The sequence below is a fragment of the Cupressus sempervirens genome, chromosome 11, assembly GCF_028749045.1.
Source record: "Cupressus sempervirens isolate cs-2001-9-10 chromosome 11, ASM2874904v1, whole genome shotgun sequence".
Taxonomy (NCBI): domain Eukaryota; kingdom Viridiplantae; phylum Streptophyta; class Pinopsida; order Cupressales; family Cupressaceae; genus Cupressus; species Cupressus sempervirens.
The window spans coordinates 597,648,804-597,673,856 of NC_143128.1; the positions used below are offsets into that span (position 1 = coordinate 597,648,804).

Below are 25,053 nucleotides of genomic sequence, written 5' to 3' on the forward strand. Positions count from 1 at the left end.
GCATCCTTTTTGTGGACAGGCTTCTAAATTTTACCACTTTCAAGGAAAAAAGAGATGTATCAAAGAAAACCTTGGATTTCAAGGGAAGTGGAAAAGAGGAGAAAGAAAACACAACAAACTCTATATACTGGGAAATTCTTACATGTAGTGAATATTGCACATGGTAGCTGAGCAATTCCAATAATTTTCCATTAAAACTTGTGCTACACCATGCTAGGTAAATAGGCCACACAACTTCTATTCTTCAACTATCAGGAATTTGAGCCCTATTTTAAATTGCTTATAGCTAATTATAATCAGCACGTACACAAATTAGATATAGAATATATGGGATGTCCAATCACCATCTCCTTTCAACCAACCAACTTCAAAAGTATTGTTTTCTTACCATCATCAAGAACCATTGTCTCCAAACCTACAAGATAAATAACACCCAAACAGAAGAAAGCTTCCCTTGAAGGATCTGCAAAACTGATTTAATCCAGGAAGAAAAAGATACTATTTGGAATGTAAGAAATTGTGGGCTACATAAGCACATGTTGGCAAATGCAGAATGAAAATGCCTCCTAGATTTGCTCAAATGCAAATTGACAGGAGCTAGTCACACATCAGAAATTGCCATCTGGATGGTGGATTATATGATCTGAATTTAAGAAGTGGGCTGGAAACACGATATCTTGTCAATCAAAATACCTGTGATACCAATGTTCAAGTTTTGGAAAATCTTGCAAAACTCGAAAGAGTTATATGCAAACCAAAAGCCATCTTATTGATTGAGATTAAAAGAATATATACAATAATAAGGAATATCAACAGTCACCATAGCCATGAATTCAAAATATTTATGTGGCTATAATAAAAACTACAAAATTAAACTAAAACTATTTAAAACTAGGTGTTTAATTACCCCAACTTGTCGGGATCATAACTTTTGACTTAGAACTCAGATTTCGAAACCGCTTACATCGTTAAAAAGAACTAAAAATCTAATTTCAGTCCCTAAAACAGCGAGCCTATGGCTGCCCAGTTTTAGGGACCGATGAAAGTTCCGGCTTGAAATTTTGAATAGAAGACCTCCGAAAAGGCCAAATAAAAAGATAGAGAAATACTTTTTAAAAATATGAAAAAAATACTTTCAAACATTTGATCTTCTATATAATCTAGATCATTATATGATTGGCCTTAGCTTGGAAGAAGTTTAAAATTGGGTCATGGCTTTATCAGAACATATAAGGGAATATTTACCTTTTAAGAATAAGGCCTTCTACATGACAAGGACGCTGTGGCATTATTGTTGGATACTATAAAACCCTCGTTCCTACAGATAAGTTGGGCAAGTTTCAACCAGCTTTCTCTTAAGAATATTCTTGACCTACAGTATTTAGGTGGACCATATTAGACATTCAAGCTCAGTCAAAAGAAGAAGCCAAGCCTAGACACAATAAATGAAAACATAAGAATATGTTCGTAGAAGCTGAGATCAGTAATGAAGATGACTATGCATTGATAGACTTGTCATCATCTACATAAAGCATTAAACCCAAGGATACTCCAACAGAAGTTGTGCCTACAGCTACCAAGACACAACTAGTTGCACAAGATGAGGTCATTACTGTAGACAATGGCATTCCTACATTATCAATCTCAGCCGACTTGCCAATTGATTTGTCTAAGACCTCCAAGAAGATTGACAACTGGTTGAAGTTACTAGGAACTCCAATTGAGATACAAGACAGTCCCCCACTCAGCCCACCTCAAGACATAGAGCATCCTATGATCATTCATTCCACTGATGACCATGTTTGGTCATGCCCCACACAGGCAACTAAACCTACTTCAGCCAATACAAGAAGAGGATCCTTCCCTTGCACAACAATAGCCTTCAACAACTAGAACCTGCCCATTGATGTCCTTGTCGACTCCACTATCAATGATGAGGATTCTAGTAGTTATAAGGGGCTTACAATTCACATCTCTATCCTGTAAGCTCACTGTATTCTGAAGTTCATTGAGGAAGGGTGTGAGAAGTTCAATAGCATATCAATTCCAAAGGATGGCCAGAGGTTGAGCTTCCTAAGATGACTGCACTATGGCAACCTATTAGGCCTACCTCTGGGGGGAGGGATAGCAATGCCAATTAATTTCCAATCCCCAACTTAAGGACCCAGGCGATGAGTCCATATAGATGTCCCAAAAGGTGCATGTTCAAGCCAATGAGCTCACTTGGAAGTCTCAAAACCAATTGGCTCAACAATCGCATCTTACAGAAATTGAACAGGCTTAGTTGAAAAAGATTGTCAACTAGCAAACAAAGATAAGGCGATTGAGCAGACAAAGCGGCAGCTAGCTGAGACTACACAAATGGGGAAAGCTGTACAAGAACAAGAACTGTTAGCTGCTCATCATCTCAAGCTTCGTATAGAAGCATGTAGATTACGGCAGAACAACTCTCAGGCATCCATACTTTTATCATCAGTCTATCCAACTAGAGGGACATTCTCTCACCCACCTCAGTAGATTTTAACTTTTATTGTTAACCTCCCAATTTTGTTTGTTAGTCATTTGAAAGACAACTTTCTTCTTCTTCTTCTTCTTCTTCTCTTTTTTCCTTTTTTTTGGCAGTTGGGTTGCAGGGGCGCTGATGTAGTCAGCAGTAATGTAATTAATTTTGTTGATCAGCAAGTTAGTTCCCCTTGGTAAAACACTTGATAGTTGCAGACGGCTTGGAGTCCTCAACAACTGTTGGCCATCTTTTATATGTTTCTCTTGGAAACATGATCAGGGACCACGTGTAAAATTCCTAAATTATAATATCTCATGACTGAATGAATCAAAAAATCTTTATGGAATCATTGTCGTATGTTATTATAGATTCCACTTTGTCATACTGTTTACCCTGCAATAATCATTCCCGTAAGAAGGTAGGAAACTAATTCCTTAGAGGAGGTGAAAATATGAAGCAAAATGATCCTCGCCTTTGTGGTAACTCATTGCTTTAGATTTCAAAATACTATGGTGGATTATATGGCAAATCAAGGGACCTTGCTTTAGGATTTTTCAATGGTAAAAATTAAATAAATTAAGGATTGGGATAATTTACTCTTTCTAGGTGAGAGTAATCAGTTTTAGAAAATGTAAAGTCTTTAAAAACTATGGCAATTGTGTGCATTGTAAGCAAGTGTAAGAGCATTAATTGTTTAGTAAATATAGTGAACTGTGGCTTGTAAAACTGTACAGAGAGACAAAAGATGATTACGCTTGGAGGTGGGTTTTGTTTTGTTTTTTGTTTTTTGTTGGGGTTGCAGATATCTAGAAGATGTAGCTGGTACTTGGTATTTTAGGTGCAGTATGATGGATGGGTGTAGGTGTCCTGCGGTTGTGATGTTCTGGTGTCTCTATTAAGATGGAAAGAGAAGAATCCTCTCAGGACCTGCACAGACAAGGACCAGTCTCAGACCATCACTTAGAAAAGATTTCTAACTGTGATGGTTCTAATGCAGCTACTAATAGCAACAGTAAGGCCTACAGGCATGGTGGATACAAGCTACTATCGGTCACACGCTTTGATTCAGGCAAAGCTTAAGAAAAAACTACCAAAGTTGGTAGTGAATGCGGAAGGGAGTGCTTATTGGGGTTCTTCGTCATGGGAAATAATAAAGAAATTCTGAAATAGCAAAGATTACCATATTAGTTAAGTTACCGATTCTTCCACAACAACCCTGGAATCGGAAGCTGGTGCGTGTGGATGCCAGATGCGTCCGGAAGCCCTGTGGGTGCCTCCGGGATGCCACCTGCATGCCACCCACAGGCACCCAGAGTCCACGCAAGGATTTCTGTGATTTCTACTTGATGATGTTGGTGTCTTAAGAGGAGAAATATTGGATTGAACTAGTATGTACAGGCAGACTGTGAATTGATTTGTCTATGGTATTGTGGCTGGCCAAACTATTACTACTTCTGCAACTTTCCTTCATTGGTTGGGCGTCTAATTCTCTATGGCAGTTGACAGTTCTGGGCAGTTATTTACATGTTGTCCAATGATACTTACAGTCCAGATCACATGAGTTGCATATTAATATACATCTTGGTTCTATCTATTGTTTGAACTGTATTTGGACGTCTTGGTTCAAGGTGTCATTGTTGTTAATAAACAGATTTGTTTGTAATCAGCCATTTTCGGGCATTGGCATAACCCAGATTTCTTATTTGCTTGCAAGTCACTGGTTTATACGCACACACACATCCCCCCCCCCCACAAAAAAAAAAAAAAATCCCACATCCGCTTCTAGACCTGCATCTGAATCGGTAACTTAGCATATTAGGGTAAGCCAAGATATCTATCAAGGAAAAAAAGAGGCAACCAAGGCATATTCAGCTTGAAGCTTCCATTTCTCTGTTGTAGGAAGAATTGCATGAGATGAAGGTGTATAATAAATTTCTAGAGGAATTCCACCAGGATCTTCATTTGGCTATGAGACACATGGTCATTGCATTCCATAATGGCACCCTGAGTTGGCCAGAAGTTTTATAATGTCACCAATTCTAGGAAATGGCTCGTTGACCAATGCAATGCATTGAACAAAGATAATTAAAGGGCTGAAGGTCCATGATACAATGCCTGCAGCAGGTGTATTTGCCCTCATGTTGGAAGTTGCTTTGGTCTTTGGTAATAGCATGTATAGTCGTGTTTGAAAACAGTGGAAGATGAATGTATTTTAGTCAATTGTGAATGGGGAGTAATGAAGTGCCTATTAAGGCTCCTTGCCAATGGCAATGATGGAGATATAGTAAAGAGTACTGATATTTTTTAGGGTAACCTGAGATATAAATCATACAAAAACAAGGTCAACCCATTGTTTACCCTCGTGGGGTAATAGGAATTTATTGCATACAGACAGAAAAGCAATGTAGTCAACACAGAATATAGAGAGAACTCAATAGCATTTTATTAGTTCATTGATCACCATATACAATAGTATCTTCACATTTCCATTTATATTCTATAAAGAGAGTTCAACATATAATGCCCGAGCGGATGCGAGGCAAATCATCGCATCCATGTAACTCCTTCAGTTATGCCAATTGTTTAACTACCCAAGTTTCCCTACAACATCCTCCCCCCAAAAAAGAAAGTTGTCTCCGGACGACGACATCCAAAAAATATCCGAGATGACAAACACCAAAATGAGAATGACGACAACTACAAAATTTATGACTAAGAAGAAGGAGGCATAGGAAGCGTCCCGGAAGAGGATGTCAATAGTTCCACAATAGAAGAGACAAGTTGCACCATGGAAGATCCCAATTGAGCGCGTAGCTCATAAACCTATGTTGCCCTTGCCTCCAACTTGTGCTCAACAACCATTTGAAGATCCCGAGTGGACTTCACCATCACTACAGCCTCCCAAAGCTCTTTTTCCTTCTCATTAGCCTCCTTCCTAACTTGGACCAAGCTAGTATCTAAAGTTTGTCTCTCAGTACCAGTCGCTGCCAATAGCTGTTCAAACAAAGTTATGTCTCTAGCTAGTTTGTCCTCTGTAGCCACGCTTGCTACCTTCTTGGCCTCCATCTCCTGGGTATGTTGGGTTAAGTCTTGCTCCACTGTCTCCATCTTGGTGGTTAGCTCCTTCTGAGCTCTCTGTAGATCCACCAATGTAGCCTCATGTCCAACCAAGACAAACTTTGAATGCTTCAAAGCATAGTACCCCTCTCAGAAAGCCTGCTCTAACTAGCAGATAAGAGTTGTACCTCGCTCTCTACAGCTAGTGTAAGGACAGCCCATGTCTGCAACATCTCCAAGATCTCCTCAGCAAGTCACAACCCTTGCTCAAAATGTTCTGCAAAAGTTGTTGGGCAATCCTATCATATAAAGGTAAGGAGACATTGTAAGTCTGTAGTCACACCCCTCAAAGCCCCAGTTTATGCAATAGCCACCATCCGCCATCTTTTGGTAACCAAGTCTACCAAAGACGCCTCTACCTCATCTTCCTCCAACAGCATCCCTGCCACGGCCAAGTGCACAACCATACCAACTGTCGAGGTATCACCTGCCTCATGCACTACTAGTAGGGTGACCAACTCTTTTGTCTTGTCCTTACCAACTGTTATGTCATGTCCTCCTTTTTCATATGTTAGTGCTCAATGTGTTCCCCCTTAATGGGCTTATGACCTCTATGTCCACTATCTCCAGAGGTTCCTCTCGTCATGGAGAAAGAACTGTTGCGCTAATTGGTTCCCAAAGTGACATCGCAAACCATTGTTTAAGCCAAGAGCTCATGGTCGCCTTCAAGGGACCTCTTGGGGGTGGTGGGTCATCTAGAAGCTCAATATCAACAGTGACTACATCATTGGACCCTACTACCTCCAGACGAACCTGGCCCGCTAGGATATCTAGGCTGTCCTGACGTTCTCCACCCATCACATTCCCCTTCTCCAATCCTACAACTCCAGACTCCGCTACCACCTCTATCGCGGGCACCTCGGAAGGTCCCACAGCCACCTCTTGTATAGGTGGGCCCTCGCCCTCAACAGTCTCAGGCATTCCCGAGGGTGTGACGGCCTATGCTCCAAATGTCGGAACGGATGGGGAGAACCCTATATTCACCATCCTTGTAGGATTCAAGTGTGTCGAGGACTATAGAAGAGGCGGCGCCAACTGAAATAATGAGGTGGCTTCTATCCGAGTGGAATTCGTCACAGACTCATCCTCCGTTGAATCGCTATCATATGTCGTTGAGTCGCTACCAGAAGGCTTTGTGGTGGCTTCCCTTCCACTATCAATGTCTTCAGGCTCGGATTCTTCCACTGCTTGGCTATGCCTCTTTTGACCTATCGTCGTTCCTCCAACATCCAAATACTGCTAATAGAAGACTAGAGGCTCTTCGACAACCAATTTGCCCTAAAGCACCAGTTCCAGTGTAGCCTCTAGAAATAGGCCAATGGCATAGTGGGGCATATAAAATGTCCGGTGCTAGAGGATCATATATTCATACATCTTATCTACTAGCACAGACACCCAGTCGTATGCAACTCTGCGCATGAGGCCATTCATATGAACTATCTATAGTAAAGCAATATATGAGGCCCTACTTGCTTCGCTTAGTCTACTTTTTATTATATCAAGTATGCATCGCCACAGACCCTCTGCAACTAATTCCTTTCGGATACCTCTACCCTTGGTTCCCTTAACTATGGACTCTAACTCCAATGGGATGAGGTGACAGGAAATATGCTTGATCCAAAACTCCTTTCGTTCCTGTGTCATTTTTTGTGTCTTTATCTCAACTTTGTGCCCATCCACCCCTGGTATGCCAAAGACCCATGTGAAGTCGACAATCATGAATGAAACATTTACCACATGCTTCTAATACTTTAATGTGCTCTTCCTTGTATGCCTATCAAATGTATTAATCATTAACCACAAAGTAGTCTAAAAGATCTGGATAGAAAATAGAGGAATTTGAATCACCCAATTAATTCCAACATTCTGCAAGAATGTTTTGACCTCATCCATCTCAAGAGTTTCTTGCCACCACTCCCGACATTCCAGTCCATTAAGTCCTTCAAGTGTAACGGTCTGATATGAAACCTATTCTTTTTGGGCAGCCTTTTGAACCTTAGGTCATATCTTCTTTTTGCTACTCGCAGTTGCCTCCATCTGTCCTGCAATTTTAACTCCTAAAGGTAAAAATTTTGCGTTCGTTTCCATACTCGAACCCCCTACTTGTAGTTGAGCTTTCCAATTTCTTTTACCTGTTGAATGCACAATTGTTTCTTTGTACACGATGAAAAACCGTTAGGGTTGTAGTGTTTTTGTACAGTTCTTATGCTTCACCAACGCCTAGTTTTTTCCCTCAAATGTGCCTAACATTTTGCGCCTATGGTCTTTCTAGCGGTTCCTATAGGCTTGCTCTTTGATTGACATCCTCGACAATGCTCGTGGGTTGTACATTTACCCTTCTAAGCATGAACTAGCTTCTTCACATAATCTTGTGGACTTCCAAAATGTTTTCCCTGCACTTTATACAATCTCTCTTTGTGTTTCAACTTTGGTTTATTTCCCTACCCATTTTGTACAATGTTTCTCTTGGCTTTTAATGATTTGCCTCATCTCTTTGTTTATTTCTTCCTTAGACTTCAACAGCTCAATCGGATGGGTCCGTGTGGTGATTATTGACGGCTCTTACGATGTGGCATGTTTCCCTACTACTCCTAACAGCAATGCCTCTTCACTCTTTCAAATATTGTGTATGTTCTTGGTGACACCGTGCAGCGTTCTCCCTTCACCCTTTTTCGTTAAAACTATCCTCCCATCGTACGATGTTTTAGACTTGCCTTGTCGCATGGTCTTTCTACCTTGTCGTCACCATACAATCTTTCTTGTGCCTTCGCCACAAAAGAAATTCCCTTCAACATACGGATTTTGCATCTCTCAATGACTATACAGTATATTGCTTTACCTTTGGGATGCTTTGCTTTTCCTTCAGTTTGCCTAACATACAAACACTTCATGTACCTTTCAAGAGCTTCTCATAAGACTGTACAATATTTATATTTCCTCCTGTTTTGGGTTTTGAGCCCCTCTTCTTGAAACCGGACGGTGTGAATATCTACTTCTATATGCCTTATGCACCATGAAACACTTACTTTCAATCTATTCTTTGAGGGTCATATGGTGTGCTTTTTATGCCTCCTTTGCCTTCGCTTTTTGTTCTTTTGAATTTGGTTGCCGCAAGAGTTTCCATTTTCCTCTCTCTCTTATTTTTTTGACTGAGTCTAAACTATTTCTTCTCCTATCTGGGCGTGGGTCATTGCTTCTTGGACCCTCATATCTCTGATGATAAATGTTTAGCTTTGAACCATTAACGACATCAGGAATTTCTCTATCGTCAACTATCAATAATTTACGGTTGCATTGGCTCCCACCTCCCGAACCTTATGGAACCTAGCCACTTTAAATTTGTTGGGCTCGATTTCGTTCCTTCCGTTAAATTTCAATACTAATTGGTCAGGAATAAAACCTCATCCAACGGAGATCTTTGTTGTGCTAAAATTTCCTCCGTTGCTGTGCCACCTCGGTTGCCCACTGAGTCATTGCCCTTTTCTCATCCAATTTGTTTAAGGTATAAAGCCTCTCCCTCAATCTCTCCATATCACCCAGCCTATTATCAATGGCTAACCGCAAACATGGGACCATAAACTCAAAATGTACCACTATCTCTTGTCCATACATGAGCTGAAATGGTGCATACCCTGTGGTCACCTTGTAGGAGGTACAGTAGGCCCACAACATTGAGGGCAATTTTTCCTCCCTATCTTCACCCTCAACTCTGCACGACTTATAGATGACACCTACCAAAATTTTATTAGTTGCCTCCACCTAGTCATTTACCCGAGGACAATATGGATTTGAAAGGGTGCGAAAGATTTTAGACTTTGTGGTGAGCAATTTGATAGCATGGTTAACAAAATGACCAACTTTGTCACTGTCCAGCTGAATCAAAATGTCATACCTTGTTATTATTTGTTCGTAAATGAACTTTGCAGTGCTCAATCCTAAATTGTTTGGTAGTGTACCTACTTCTACCCATATGGTTAAGTATTTGTCGGCTACTACAATATATCGACACCTTCACGCACAATTAACCCTTAAAGGTCCTACAAACTCTAACCCCCATTTTCCAAATAGCTCCTAGGCATGGGAAAGGTCGAGCGGCATGAGGTCTCGTTTGAGAGGTTTCCCTACCTATTGAGAAGTATCACATCCCACAACTCATTCTCTTACGTCATTATGTAATGTTGGCCACCATAAGCCTACCAAGAGCACCTTCGTTGTTGTATCAAGACCCATGTGTCCTCTAATTGGTACTTCATGGGCTTCCCTGAGCACTCCTGGTACTTCTTCCATCACACATCGTCTCAGCACTTGGTTTGGCCCCATTTTGTATAGCAAGTCATTGATCAATTGAAAAGTCCGTCTTCTCAAGACCAACTTTCTTTTTTCTCCTTGCGGCATGTCCCGTAGAAACTAGATTATGGAAAAATACTCCCCTATGCTTGTATACCATGAAAGAAGTGGGCCAATCTAAAACAGAAGTGCATCTAGGAAGTCATTGTTTACTCCGACAGGTGGCTTGCCAAACTTAATGCATGACAACTGATCGGCAATCTCGGTCGTACAATGATCTTGAATGTGAACTATTGGAGTAACAGAAGCCATCGACTAACCCTCCCTTGAATAATGGCCTTATTGACCAAGGACATGAGGGCTTGGTGGTCCATATAGAAAGTAAATGGTGTAGCCAGTAGGTAGTGTCGGAATTTCTGAATAGAGTAGACCATTCCAAGGGCCTCCCATTCTGTGGTGCTATAATTCTTCTCTGCATTGGACAACATCTTACTTGCAAAATATATCAAATGATCTAGTCCATGCACCCCTTACTGAGCCAAGGTAGGCCTGATGGCATAATTTGACGCATCCACGTGTACATGGAAATCTTTGTCCCAATTAGGGAATGCAAGAATGGGAGCACCCAATAACATTTATTTTAATTACTCGAAGGCTTCCCCTTGTATCTTCTCCCAGATGTACAACTTCCCTTTCCTCGTAAGCCTTTCCAACAGGTATGAGATCTGTGCAAAGTTTTTGATGAAATGGCAGTAGTATCCAATGTGGCTAAGGAAGGATTTGAGTCTTATCACATCCATAGGTGCCTCTATTTCCACTATCACCCGTACTTTGTCTAGGTTTTTTTTAGTCATGCCTTACAAACTGTGTACCCGAGCAACTTCCTCTGTGGTACCATAAATTGACACTTCTTCGAGTTGAGTGTCAGGCAAGCTCGTGGACACCATTCTATGCACTCCCCTAAAGCCGCAACATGCTTGTCCTACCTGCTAAATATGGACCAGTCATCAAGAAATGCTTTAAAAGTTTCCTAGTGACATCATGTCAAAGATGTGTAGGATGATCCGTTGAAAGGTCATAGGTGCATTGTAGAGGCTCAAGGACATCAAATTGTATGCATCTACACCATCCTCCACTACGAAGGTTGTTTTTGTTTCATCTTCCTCTACAATGGATATCTAGTTGTATCCAGAAAACCCATCCATGAATGAATAAATATTGTGGCCCACTATTTCCTCCAAAATGTTGTCAGTGAACGGGATGGGAAACGGGTCCTTGATAGTGACTGCGTTGAGGCATCGAAAATCTACACAAATGTGGATCTGATTTGCTTCCTTCTTCAAGGAGATGACAATAGGGGAACCAATTCACTCGTCTGAACTCGAACCTCCAGCATCCGTTCAATCTCGATGCTCACCCCTACAACATAATTCTTATTCATCTGGTACGGCCTCTTCCGCACGGGTTGGGCTCCGAGAACCAGAGGAAATCAATGTACACATAGCTCCAGAGATATACCCTTCAAATCTTTGAATGTCTAGGTGAACAAGTTCTTGTACTCCATAAAGATTTTGAATGCAACCGTCTTTAGTACCAAATTCTAGTCATCCCCCATCAAGATGTTTTTTGGGTTCTACTCATCTCCCAAACTTATCTCCTCCAATTTGGCTTCTTTGTATCTGATAGGCTCATCCTTAGAAAATTGGTGAGCAGGACTTTCCTTGACTCGAGCTTCTCCTTCCCTATATTCTTTATATTCCCAAGGGAACCCATTTGACTCTTCCTCGATCTCCATCATGTTACAAGATGGAGTGAACTATTCGTAATCGCTCATTTGCCAATGAAATAGGTTGTCCATGGTGTCTGCATAGTTTTGGAGCACTCCCCCAACTCTAATATCCCTTCACCATTGGGTTCCATACACCTTTTCCCTTTGTCTACTTCGTCATCGAATTCTAAGTGCGAGGATGTTATTTCCTCCCCAAGCATCTAAGTTCTGATGTCGACCACGAACTTTCTTTCCCCCTTCTCAAATGATAAAGTATTCTTTTTCCAATTGTGATTAGCTTTGGTAGTCACCAACCACCCTCTCCCTAGAATGGCATCATATCCCTTTCCTTGAAGAGGGAGGACTACAAAGTCCAAGGTAAACAGTTGTGTGTCGATAGTTAATTGTAGTGCCATCAAGGTTCTGAGAAGCTTGATGCCATTTTGGTCAACCCCTAACCTTGATGCCATCAAGGTTCTGAGAAGCTTGATGCCATTTTGGTCAACCCCTAAAAGGTTGAAGGTCGGTGGCCACAACATCGATTTCCGAGGCTCTTCCAAGTGTCTTAGGACAAACCATTAACCCCTAACCCACCACCAACAATGGTGTCAGTGAGACTAGTGCCCGAGATGCCCATCTCCACTACAAGAGGATTTTGCCCGCTATTTAGCACTATTTAGCACTATTTAGCATAAGCAGCATTGGGTCTGTCATGGAACCACCAGGAGCCCCGATCCATTATAATGTACTTGTTGGAGCGATTAAGGTGCTAAGCACGATTATTCTTAGGTAGGGCATTGTCTCAAGTAGGTCCTTGACTTTTACAGGTATTTCTAATTATATCATCTACCTCAAGATATTTTGTTCTGCCATTGCTCGAGCAGAAGTGTCAATCGTATCCCTTGGCTCCCTTTAGACCTGTAATTCTTTCTCAATCTCAACCTTCGCCTCCAGCACCCCTTGTTTTTTTGTACGAGGGTCAGGATACGTAGTCTTCTTGGCTTGTGCTCGTGTGATTGCAAGGATATCTTCCTCCACACCTCTCCCTTCGACATCAAGGAGGTTGACGCCAGGCTTCAAGCAGTTGGTGTCCTCATGGTCTCCCGGCCCACATGATCGGCACAGCTTCTACAGGGTCTCCTCCTTTTGGTAATCCCGGGCAAAGTGTCCCCACCAACTGCAATGTCTACATCGTATCATTGGTCTTCCCTTCGCATCATACTAGATATGGGTACATGTATTGTTGTTATTATTATTCCCTCGATATCCCCGCCAGTTATTTCTAAAGACACAGGATGATGCAGTATTGTTATTTTGTTGAGCGTCGATTCTAGATGTGGAGGGTTGCTCTAGTGTAAACAATACTTATTGATTCCTAGCCCTTATATTGTAGGGACATTCTTTAGTGCAATGTCCCATGATCTGGTAGATGTCGCAAAAGGGTTTCTTCGAACAAGAACTTTTCATGTGTCTAGCTTCTTTGTAGTCAGTACACCACACTTCAACCTCCTCGATTTTGTTGGATCCCCCTTTTGTTACCTTAAGCTCTTTCATCGTCCTCCTAAGGTCTTTCTATAAGGCACGTACTATTTTAGTCGATTCCATCACTTCTTTCCTCCGAGGACTCATCATCCGATGACTTGTTCCTCTTGAAGGTCTTATTTTCACTCTCCAAATCCATTGCACAGTTAAAAGTGTTTTCATATGATGTAGGAGGTATGATCTTCATTTCTTTTCGGAGGGACTTTTTCAATCCCTTGATGAACCATCGCTTCTTCAATTCGTTGGTTGGCACACAATTCATATTTCCAAGTAATTCCTTTAGTCGTTGCCCATAAGCTCTAATGGACTCATTCTTTCCTTGTTTCATACCGTAAATTTCGGCAAGGATTTCATTGTCGTCTCACAGCAACTCGAATTCTATTTGGAATTCCTTCTTCAACTCCGCACATGTTGTCAATTTAGTTTTATCCACACCAGAGTACCAGCCAATGGCTCCCTTAGAATAGCGGGAAACTAATTGACCCACTCATCCTAGTCTGTAACTCCATTAGTCGTCCAGATAGTCTCACAAGTTCGGCAATGACACACAAGATCCTCCTTCGCCTGGCCCAAAAACTTGAGCAATTTATGCTTGTTTGAGGCCATAACTATCGATCGTTATACCATTTGTGCCCCCCATGGTGGTGGCAAGTTCCGTATCTATGCACCTACGTTGCTTGTTTTTGCACTAAGGTGTTTTGCACTTAGTTCAGATTTTATTTCCTCGATCGGCGTGTTAGGAACAAACAGTGTCTTGGCTACCCCGTGCTTGTGTCGCTTCAGCACCTCTTGTCGTGTTTGGTTCCCTCTTCACTCTTACTTTGGATTTCCTCCACCTGTGGTATGTGAGATAGGTTTATAAACTGCTCTCATGTTTCCCCAATCAAATTTAGCCTTCATCATGATTCCTCAAGTAATTCTTCACTACTTCTTGCCCACTGGTGTTCTAGCGAATAGTAGTGTTCCCCTTCAGTTGTTGTACCTCTCGTAGCACCCCCATGGTCACCTACCGTGACACCTCTGTGGTCCCCTTCGGCCAACCCTTCAGCTGGTTGTCTTTCAACAAGTTGCCCTAACCTTTGTCATTGTTCTACATGTGTGAGGATTATAGCTTCGTGTGTAGCTTGTAAGGCATATAATTTCTCCTTATTCCTATCTTTATTCATCAAATTGGCCATCAATTCTCTAACAAAACATCAAGTTTAAACAGAACACCTTTTATTAATTCATATTTCCGTACAACATGGGTCAACTATGTGACCTTATCATTACAAGTTTACAAAGTCCTTTCTATTCTCCCTTCTCAAAGGTTTAAAGTTCATGGATTGGTCCTTCATTGGGTTTCATCACATTCTTCTTCCTCTTGATAGTTATTTTCGGCAAAACTTTGTTGATTCTACTGTCCACATTATTCCCGCTCGATTTCCTCCCTTTAGTTCCCCTGCACAAGGGATCATTGTGCTAACAGACAGGGTAGGTGTTGCAACAGCCTATTTGCAGCGGGGCTTATATTCAATGCATCCCACATAGTATCCTCAGCAACTTCTTCCCATGTAGCCTCCCTTCTTACAAAAGTCTCAATGGCCGCCCAAAACAGAATGTGGAAGTCCGTGGTTAGGGCATGTTCCCCATTGAAAAGCTTTGTAACTCCATTTTCATTGGTTATGATATTCTCATTTATAGGTAGTCCCATTTATCCATCGTCTTCCATTACCTTTGTCACTTCCCGGATTCAGTTGACAACGGCGCCAAATGTTTACCCTCGTGGGGTAATAGGAACTTATAGCATACAGATAGAAAAGCAAAGTATTCAACACAGAATATAGAGAGAACTCAATAGCATTTTATTTATTCATTGATCACCATATACAATAGTATCTTCACATTTCCATATCTATTCTATGAAAAGAGTTCATACATATAATGCCCGAGGGGATGCGAGGCAAACCGTTGCACCCATTTAACTCCCTCGGTTATGCCAACTATTTAACTGCCCATGTTCACTGACAACACCCACAAGTGCTTAGATTAAAGCATTCATTTCTCAATTTTATGAAGAAATGCATGGAGCAAGGTTGGATAGTAAAATTTTCGAGTTCTGCCACAATATTCTTTTGGTTATGAGACACGAGGTCATTTGTTTCCATAGTGGCACCCAAAAGTCACCAATAATTTTACAGTGCCAATGTTCTAGAATGGCTTGTCGATTGATGCAGTGCAAAGGGCAAAGATAATTAAATAGTAGAAGGTCCATGGTGTAATGCATGTTACAGGTGCATTTGAGCCTATGCTAAACATGTATAGTTTTGTTACATGAAGTGGTTGTGTTTGTAAGCCTCCATAGTTCCCTTGTTTGCAAGTCTCAGTGGCATTTATAGGTTGGAAGCATTCTATCTATTTTGGTGGTGTTAATTCAATTTTGTGGAGGTTATGGTCAAATCATTATAGTTCTTGTTGGTAGTATATTATATATTATGCAAATTGTTGTTTATGCACTTTTTATGCTTATGCTTTTTGGCAATGGGTGTTGTTCAATGAAAGCCATATGAACTTCATTTTGTGGGTTCTAATATAGACCTTTGGTCTTGATATAGTAGAGCACTAAACCCTTAATAGATCCCCACTATCATATTTATATGAAAACATTACCAAATACATGTATTTCACTGTGGTCATATCAGATGAGCTAAAAATATAATATCATCCCCCTTAACAAAAAATAAAGATTCCACTCCTAGAAGACATGATGATGTATTAAGAAGTTAGGTAAACTACTACATCCACCTAGCTAAGAGTGTGGTTCAATGTGCCTGAGCAGACAAGGTCGATATTAACAGAACGAATGATCGAGTGCAAACCCACGGTCTTGAAAAGATCGAATGCAAACTTGTGGTCTAGAAAACTACCCCAAAAGGAAGAAATTGCTAACTTGGCTGAAAGTAATTGTATTCTCGCAATCTCTAGCTACAAGGACCATATGTCATTTTTTCTAATATTAGAAAAAATGTGATTTTTCTGATATTAGAAACAATGTGGATTTGTTTGGTTTATTTGTTGCATCCAAATAGCTCAAAATTAGTAGTGTCCTCGTTGGACAGCCCTACACAATTTCTCATCAATTCATAGTTCAAAATTTCAAATTCTCTTAGTTAGGCATTCCTAATGATGTTTTGTGAAGGCAATCAATTATCCCTTGAATTTTTCTAAGCCTTTCATCCTATGGATGCCATTTTTGAAGGGTTCTGTTGAGTTTTCCTGTCTTTCTTGCAAAGACAAGTTTTTCTTCCTTCATTGCAAGTACTCAGTTTTTGGTAATACTCCATATTGTGAGTCATTCCATATTGTCTTGGGCATCATTCGCAATAAGGAATTAAAGTCCATCGATACATTTTTTAAAGGAAATATGTAAACTTTGGTGGAATTTAAACATGGCTTTTTAACCCTGATTGCATGAAATCTCTTTAATACAAAATGCATGTAAAAGACAATTTAAAACCCATCTTTTGTTTTAAGTCCTTGCTTTTCTAAGGCATTACAAGTCTTCATTTTAAAATTTTAATGACGTAAGTGGACTTTTAGCTTGCAATGTTGCTGAAAAAGTATGTCTAAGGCAGACACATGTGATTTTAAGAATAAATACTGTTTCCAGCACTTACGTTGTTAATCATAAAGCATGTCGCTGCAAATACTATGCATCTCGCAACTTGTAATGTGCTTTTAAAAGCTCATACTGAATGCTTCGTTTTCAAGAACGAATCATTCCAGCAGTTGTAATGTTGAAGCCAAAGCCCACCTAGGGCATTTTTTTATGACTTTTAGAATTAATCTAATACATCGACAATAATAGCTTGTATCGTGACCATCAAAGCCCATAATTGTTATTGCAATACATTTGCAGCTTCTAGTGATGCACATGAACCATGTTTTTCCTCCTTGGACGTCGATTTTTATCTCCATTGCATGTCGACTAGCAATGCACAGCTTGAACCACATCTTTGTTGTTTGAAGAAGTCTTTGGAATGCTATTCTTATGCATTTCGGTTTACATCCTCAGCTATTTGTCAAGAGATCATCAAAGACTCAAAATTGCATTGATTTTTGAGGAGATTTGGTAAAGTCTTGTTGCTTGTTTAACCAAGATTTGGAGGTCATTCTCTAAATTCAAACCAGCGGAAATATGAGGCTTTTTCTTCAAAGTTCAATTATCTTTTTCTTTGCATTTTGGTTTTGCAAAGGAGATTTGTGTAGTATTGTTCCCAAAAATAATACAAGTTAATAATACGAGTTTTTCCCCAAATGATGCAAGTTGCCAACCAAAGATCTTCCCTCGAGAAAGAACCTCAAGAGTGCATAGTTTCTCACTTGCAAATGGAATTAAAAAACCTTGTTTGTAAGTTTATTTTTGCCGAAAGGAGCTAAGTTTTTCCCTTGAAAGTGAACTTTAAAATCGCACTTGCAAGTGTCTTCCAAATGCAAAATGAAGTCTCTTTCTAACCCACAAGTGGGCTTTAAAAACCTGTTTGCAGGCAGAAAACCTTCCCAAAATGACTTGTAATTGGATTTAAAATCCCACTTATAAGTAAGAAGTACCACCACTTGTATATATGAACACTTGCATCTTATTTCTATACCATATTCTTGCATTTCATTCACCTGCAGTGCAAAAAAAGCCCATATTTCATCTTTTCTCCCTCTTAAAAAACTGATTCCTTCCATTTTCCCTCAAGGTTTGATTATCCAACATGTATAGCTCAAGACTTGCAAAGTTCTAGCTTGGAAGAAAGATTCACAACTTCTTCTATTTGCCTGTATGATCTACCTAATTAGCAGATCATAGCATTGGTCCTATTTTACAAACAGACTTCAAGACTAAAAGATTTATATGAAGCAGGAACAACCACATGATGGAGCCTACAAGGAGATGGAAAAATGATGGAATGATGGAGAACATAGAATGCTTTCAAGACTGAAATGGTCATGAAAAGGTGCTTTCTCAATAACAATCATCATGATGCAAATCAATCAGGGATGCAGTTTCTTATTCTGGTACAAGATACTTCCATCAAATCTGAGTACTTCAATCACAGTGAATTCCGTACTAGCGTGAAGACTGAGAAAGGATGATACAGTAGAAGTTATGTCTTGTCGAACACTCGTTTATTTTCATCATACAATTTATAATTTCATTTTGACAAATTACATGTAATGCAAAAGCAAGTTGTAATTGCAGGGGGACTTTCACCTGTAAAGTCATTTAACTGGATTACATGTCAAGTGCATTAGGACGTCAAGGGCCACCCTGCTATTAAGCCCTCCCCCCCGGGACAGGTGAACCAGAAGCATCACCGTAGGTTCTTGAATAAGTCAAAGATTGTCAAAGGTTTCCCTTTCTTTCTCCATTTTTCCTCGTCACCTATATAAAGGAGTGGCTTCTTTGTGAAGAATAATTTTTTGGCAATGCAAGAAAACTCTGCCAATTTGCATATGCACTCTAAGACTTTGTGTTTTGATGTTGATTAAATTGCTTTCAATAAAAGAGGCAACTTGCTTTTAATCTTTGTGTTACTTCAAGATGTTATGTGATGACATTTTATGAATATTGATTGTGAGTTTTATGCTTTGTTCAAGAAAGTTTTAAATTCGGTCTTGCAAACTTTGAGTTGCATATTGCGATCAAAGTTATAATTCAATTTGAGTTTTTGGAGACCTTATGTTGCAAAAGGGCAAATTTATATAGTTGATAGTGACTTCAAATACTTAAGGTTGAAAGACTCTGTGATTCAATGTTAAGTACTTTCATAGAATTTAGTGAGAATTCCATAAGAGTCTTTGTGTCTTATCATTTATTCAGTTATTAAATCATCATTTGAGATAGAAGCAGAAGACTATGAGGTCCTGCAACTGTTCCACCCATATAAAGTAGATTGGTGTCTTATGTGTTGTTCTCACATAGCAACAAATATGTTTTTTGTTAAGTTTTGGTATTGTTCGTTAGCATTTGTAGATTCATTCTTGAAAAAAGAGGAACAGATTACGAGAACTGTCACATTTTGTAATTTTCAGTTAAGTAGTTGTTGCCATATTTTGTAATTTTCAGTTAAGTATTTGTTGGAGCCACCAGTGGTAATATGGTAATAAGGGAATTTTCAGTTAAGTATTTGTTGGAGCCGCCTGTGGTAATATGGTAATAAGGGAACCTCCTCTATTGTTAAGAGGAAAAATTAATCTCACTTAACGTTGCCTAAAGTTACAATTTTGCAAGTTGTAGTAATGACTTACTAAACTTTTAGCCAACAATTAGTTCATTATTTAAAACCTTAGCAAGAACCCTAGAGAAGACAGCTGCCCAAGATGTTTAGAAATCACGGCCAACCGAGATACCTTTTGGTGTATTCCCTTATTTCATTCCGAATTGACCAAAACCTTGAAAGGAACCTCACAGCTGGCAGGTGGTAAAGGGAAGTTTTTAGCTCATGGCATAGCTAAACATCAATTTAAAGTGTCGGGCCTCTTTTCAAATTGGATGAAATCGAATTTTGATGGAATCTTAAAACATTTGCAGTATTGGATCTCGACCTCGTAACGTGAGCTGACTTGCCAGTCCGATTCCTGGCGGTGGACTCAGACAAACACGGTAGAAATGTATTATAAAATTATAAAAAATGTCTTGAGGCCGAAGAAAAATGTGTAAAGGGGTCTAGAAGAGCTTCACGGAACAAATTGAAAAAGGGTGTGTATATACCTGAACAGAACGTTGATAGAGATCAAATTTTGAAAGCCCATCGACTGGGAGCTCTTGATATTTATCTTCATTTTCTGCATCCTCCTCGGGAATGGAAGAAGATTCGGCAATTGAAATAGCTGGATCATACGCAGAGGAAGGCAATGGATCGTCGTAATTGTTTCTCATCGAACGGGAATTCCGACGGTCATGGTGTTTCTTTCCTTGCTTTCCCATTCACTTCTCGATATCACTGCACCCCTTAAACGCATATAGCTGCAAATGGCAAACTCAACGGGAAGCAATGCTTAAGAACGTTAAAGAGCCAGGGCTTTAGAATCTCTCGAGTACGAGATTGGGCTTTTCAAATTGGAGCCGACTAATAGTCGTTTTAGGGGAGAGGACCTATTAGTCGTGAGGGCTAACTTTGTCAACATGTAGTCGCTATAAGGGATGTCGTAAGACTTTTGTGTTTTTTTTAAATGTAAAATGGACATTGAACTACCTACAACTAAGGTTTGAAGGTGTGACTCATCACGCAACTCTTTAAAATAGTGCATCTAGTGAAATGTGTCTAAAAATGACTTTTTGAACATTCAACCAAAGCTTAATCTAAAAATCTCTATTAATTGAATTTAAAATTATCACTTCTTCTTAACAAAATATTGTATAACTATATGAAATGTAACATATATGCAACTTAAATGGACCAAATAGTTATTATTAATCATAAATATTTGTTATAAATAACTTTTATAAATAATACAAAAAGACACATACTTTAACACAAAAAAATTATTTGTCGTTATAAAAATAACACATTATTATATAAAATACAACATATATCCAACATAAAGGGACCATTAGTTGAGCACTAATTTTTTCTGACAATCTCACACATTTCATAAGAAAATACAAGGCATTTGTTGGTATTCACCTTTTACATTTGTGATGATACATATTATTGATATGGTTTACTTTATGCATATACATGGCTACCCCAATAGTTGTACACACAAGAATAGTATGTGTACACTAAGATATCAATGTTTATTTAAGTGAGCATATTATGTTTTGAGTGACACACGCATATTAGATAGCTATGATATTTTGTTTGAAACAAAAAGTTACTTATTTCACTCACTAATGAATTCATTTATTTATTTTTTCTATAACATTTATATGTTTTCATGTGTTCAAGTATTGGTATATTTTTTATTAACATTTAGATTTTTATATATTTACAAATAGATCAATTAATTACAATATATAGTAAAAATGTGTTGGAAGATTGGACTCTATGTTCACAATAGGGTGATCGACTATTGGACCCCGCTCAACTATTGGGTCCTCTCCCTCAGTTAATTTTGCATATCCGTACATTTCAACAAAAATTTATACTAATAAAGTTCTTTGTTAATGAAATAAAATGAAATGAAAGATTTTAATAATGAAAGATTTTAATGAAAGAAACCTCCCAGAAGGGGAGAATCTAATCTAGCTATAGGCTTTTGGTTAACTTGTCTCTCCATCGTTGAATTTTGATAATCAAAGCCGATGTTCTCTTCACTTGATACTCCTCAAATAGGTAGCTCAGGTTTATGTTCTCTAATAGCTCTGCATACCCCAATCTGATGTCATTGTATGTCGAACATTCAACGTTAAAAATTAATAATAATAATAATTTGCCCATGTTAAAGCGTCCCCTAAAACATGATCTCTTTTGTACCACTACTTATTCATCGAATAATTTAAAAATTATAAGTTTCTTAATTATTATAAATAAAAATATACCTAGATAGATAGATAGAGAGATTTTTAACTTTCACGAGGCTAAGAATAGCCTATGGGACAGCCTTTCGACTAAACTGGCTTTAGTAATTAAGATTTTGTTTTGTGCAAGCTGAGGATGAGCCCCCTTAACTTCTTGTTATACAACTCGTTGAATAAATTGTGCCAAGAGATTCCAGATATAATATTCGCAAATTTGAACTTGATGTCCTTGTACGCATCACACTCTAACATGAAGTATTGTTTCGTTTCCACCTTTCCAACATTGCAAATGTGCAAATTCTCTCTTCCCAAGACTCTCTTGGCATCTTCCATTGACCGGTCTAACATCGGAGTTGATGAGAGTTGGTTCTAAGTTATGCAATGAGACTTTTAGCTCTCCAAGAAATGTTGGCCCCTATGTATGTCTTTTGGAGTTAATCACATGTAGGGTTTGAGCGGAGGGTGGGCTCGCTCACATTTACTATTTTATTAGATTAGATTAGATGAGATTTTAACGTCTACAAGGCTGAAAAATAGCCTATGGGACACTATACTTGTAATGCCTACCCCTACTTGACTTTTTTGGATTGTTTTGACTGGATTCTTTTAGGCATATGTTATGATTATGTTTGATGTAGATATATTTGTTCATGTATTGACTTTTAGTTATTGAATGATGTTAGTTAGATGAATAATTTTTATGTGGTTTCTAGGGATACGTATCCCATACTTGCATGAGTATGATGTGCATGAATGTTTTCTTTATGTTTGACATTTTTGATGTGCTTGAGGAAGGGAGTCATAGTCACCTCCTAGTTGAGATCTACATGATGAACCACTTCCCACCATTGCATGTTTAGTTTAGAATATTGTGTTTGTACATGTGTGGATTTTATGCAGATTGCAGGTACTAGGTATTGACTTCCCTGAATTGTCAGGGTGAGTGTACCCTATCACAGTATTTCAATGGTATAAGTGGGGAGATAACTCTTGAATACAAATCCTAAACCATAAGCCAATTGTCCTAGAAAATAGCACAAGTATCTAAGTTAGTTTACCTATCCAAATTTGTCAAGTGACATGAATTCGTGATTTTGACCCCAGAGCTTGATTATGTTCTTTGCTTTTAGTTGAGTTGTCGTATTTGGTTTTGTGGGTCAGTTGTGATTTTCTGTTATAATTAAATCAAATTAAAAGATAATTTAATGATTTAATTTAATGAAAAATTTATAAAGAAAATTCAATATTTAATTATATTTAATTAATTGAGAAACCAATTAAATAAAATAATTAAATTTAAAGATTTTATTAAAGTTATATTTTTTAATGTATTTATATTTATTTAATTTAATAATTATTATTTAGGAGTTTTATTTTAATAATAAACTCTAAATAATATTAATACTTGAATTAATAAATATATTATTAAGACATCTCGTAATTAACTAGAGGGAGAAAATATAAATTTAGCATAAAGTGTATGCATGCAATTAAAATGTAATAAATTAATGAGAGAGGGTGAGCAATTATTTAATAAAATTATTTTAATTAAATTGCATAAAGCATATGCATGAAATTTAAATATAATAAATTAATAAGAGAGGATAAGCAATTATTTAATAAAGTTTAATTTAATTGAATTGTATAAAGCTTATGTATGAAATTAAAATATAATAAATTAATAAAAGAGAGTAAATAATTATTTAATAAAGTTTATTTTAATTAAATTGCATAAAGCTTATGTATGAAATTAAAATATAATAAATTAATATGAGAGAGAGTAAGCAATTATTTAATAAAATTTATTTTAATTAAATTGAATAAAAGTTGTGCATGAAATTAAAATATATAAAATTAATTAAAAGAGAAACCAAATTAATTTAATAAAGATATTTTAATTTAAATTGCTTAAAATTGATTGTATCAAAATTTTATATAGAAAATTCAATATTTAATTAATTGAAAATTAATTAAATAAAAGAATTAAATTTAAAAAGTTAAATTAAAGTTCTAATTTTAGTATATTTATATTTATTTTATTTAATAATTATTAATTTAAGAGATTTATTTTAATAACAAATTCTAAATAATATTATTAGTTGAGTAATAAATATTATTTAATTAAAAAGAAAATATTAAAATATGTTAATATTTGATTTAATTTTAAAAAATTAAATTTATGCTTTAAATACAAAATCTAAATTAGAGGTCTAAATTTAGAAAATTGGTTAAAAAAAGATTAGAATATGATGTTACTTAATTAATTAGAAATTAATTAAATATGTATTCAGTTTAAAATATTTATTTTAAAAGTCTAATTTAAGAAGTTGGATAAAAATAGAATTAAAATATTAAAAGATTAAAGATTTAATATTATTTTATTATGATTATTTAATTAATAATTATTAAATTAGAGTTGTATTTAAATAATGAGTTTTAATTATTCTTATTAATTTAAATAATAAACTATGCTTTAAATAGTGCTTACATTAATTAATAAGTGGAGGAAAAGAAAATATAAAAGAATATTTTAATTAAAAAGTTTTTTAAATGTGCATGAAAGAATTAAATTTAAAATATTTGGTTAAAGTTATAATTTAGACATATTTATATTTATTTAATTAAATAATAATTTATTTGGGACTTTTATTTTTAATAAAATCTAAATAATATTATTCATTAAATTAATAAATATTATATTAAAAATGTTGCATGATTTAATATGGGAGAGAAAACTTTAATTTAATAAAGTTTATTTTAATTAATTTGCATAAAGTGTGTGCATGAAAATTAAAATATAGTAACTAAAGACAAAGGATTTTCGCATGATTGCATGATCAAAGTCTTGATTTGGGGGGAAAACTCTTTATTAAGGAAATTAGAGCTCATTTTTAGACACACAGGTTTGGAGGAGCCAATTTTTGAAAAGAGGGTTTTCGAAGGAAAAGGAAGATTCTTGTGTGTTTGTGTGTTCATTGTTTTAGCATTGAATTCAGGTAGGATCTTGTGGGTTTGTGTAGTAGTTACTCATTTTTCAAATTATGTCTTCTTCGTCTTTGTTGTGTTTCTATTTTAAGAAGTTCTCTAGGTTGAAACTCTTGTTTGAGAAAATTGATTTCCACTATAGAATTGTCTGTGATTTAATCTAAAAACCTTTAGTAAATATTGAACTTTAGAGTTTTCAAAACCTAATGAATTATGGAATTCACTTTTGCATGTGCTTTATGTGATGTGTGATTTACTAGTGTTGGGGTTTTTGGGTTTGTCTTAGCTTTGGCCAGTCAGGATGTTACCAGAGGCTTGGGAGTTTTGTGTTTGTGATGTCTTGATGATGTTTTGATC

At 37.3% G+C, this 25,053-nt stretch overlaps 1 protein-coding gene across 2 annotated transcripts in view; it reads right to left on the bottom strand.

Moving 5' to 3' along the window:
- LOC149531093 (S-adenosyl-L-methionine-dependent methyltransferases superfamily protein) overlaps positions 1 to 20,306 on the bottom strand; it is a 130,711-nt gene extending 110,405 nt beyond the window's left edge. Inside the window, exon 1 of one of the 2 annotated variants that reach the window (XM_089810528.1) lies at positions 19,960 to 20,304. In XM_089810528.1, the coding sequence (XP_089666654.1) occupies positions 19,960 to 20,175 (216 nt within the window). In that variant the 5' untranslated portion in view covers positions 20,176 to 20,304. Of the gene's footprint in view, positions 1 to 19,959 lie in introns of both variants that reach the window. The other variant, XM_089810529.1, reaches the window with a different exon arrangement.
- Between the last annotated feature and the right edge of the window lie 4,747 nt (positions 20,307 to 25,053).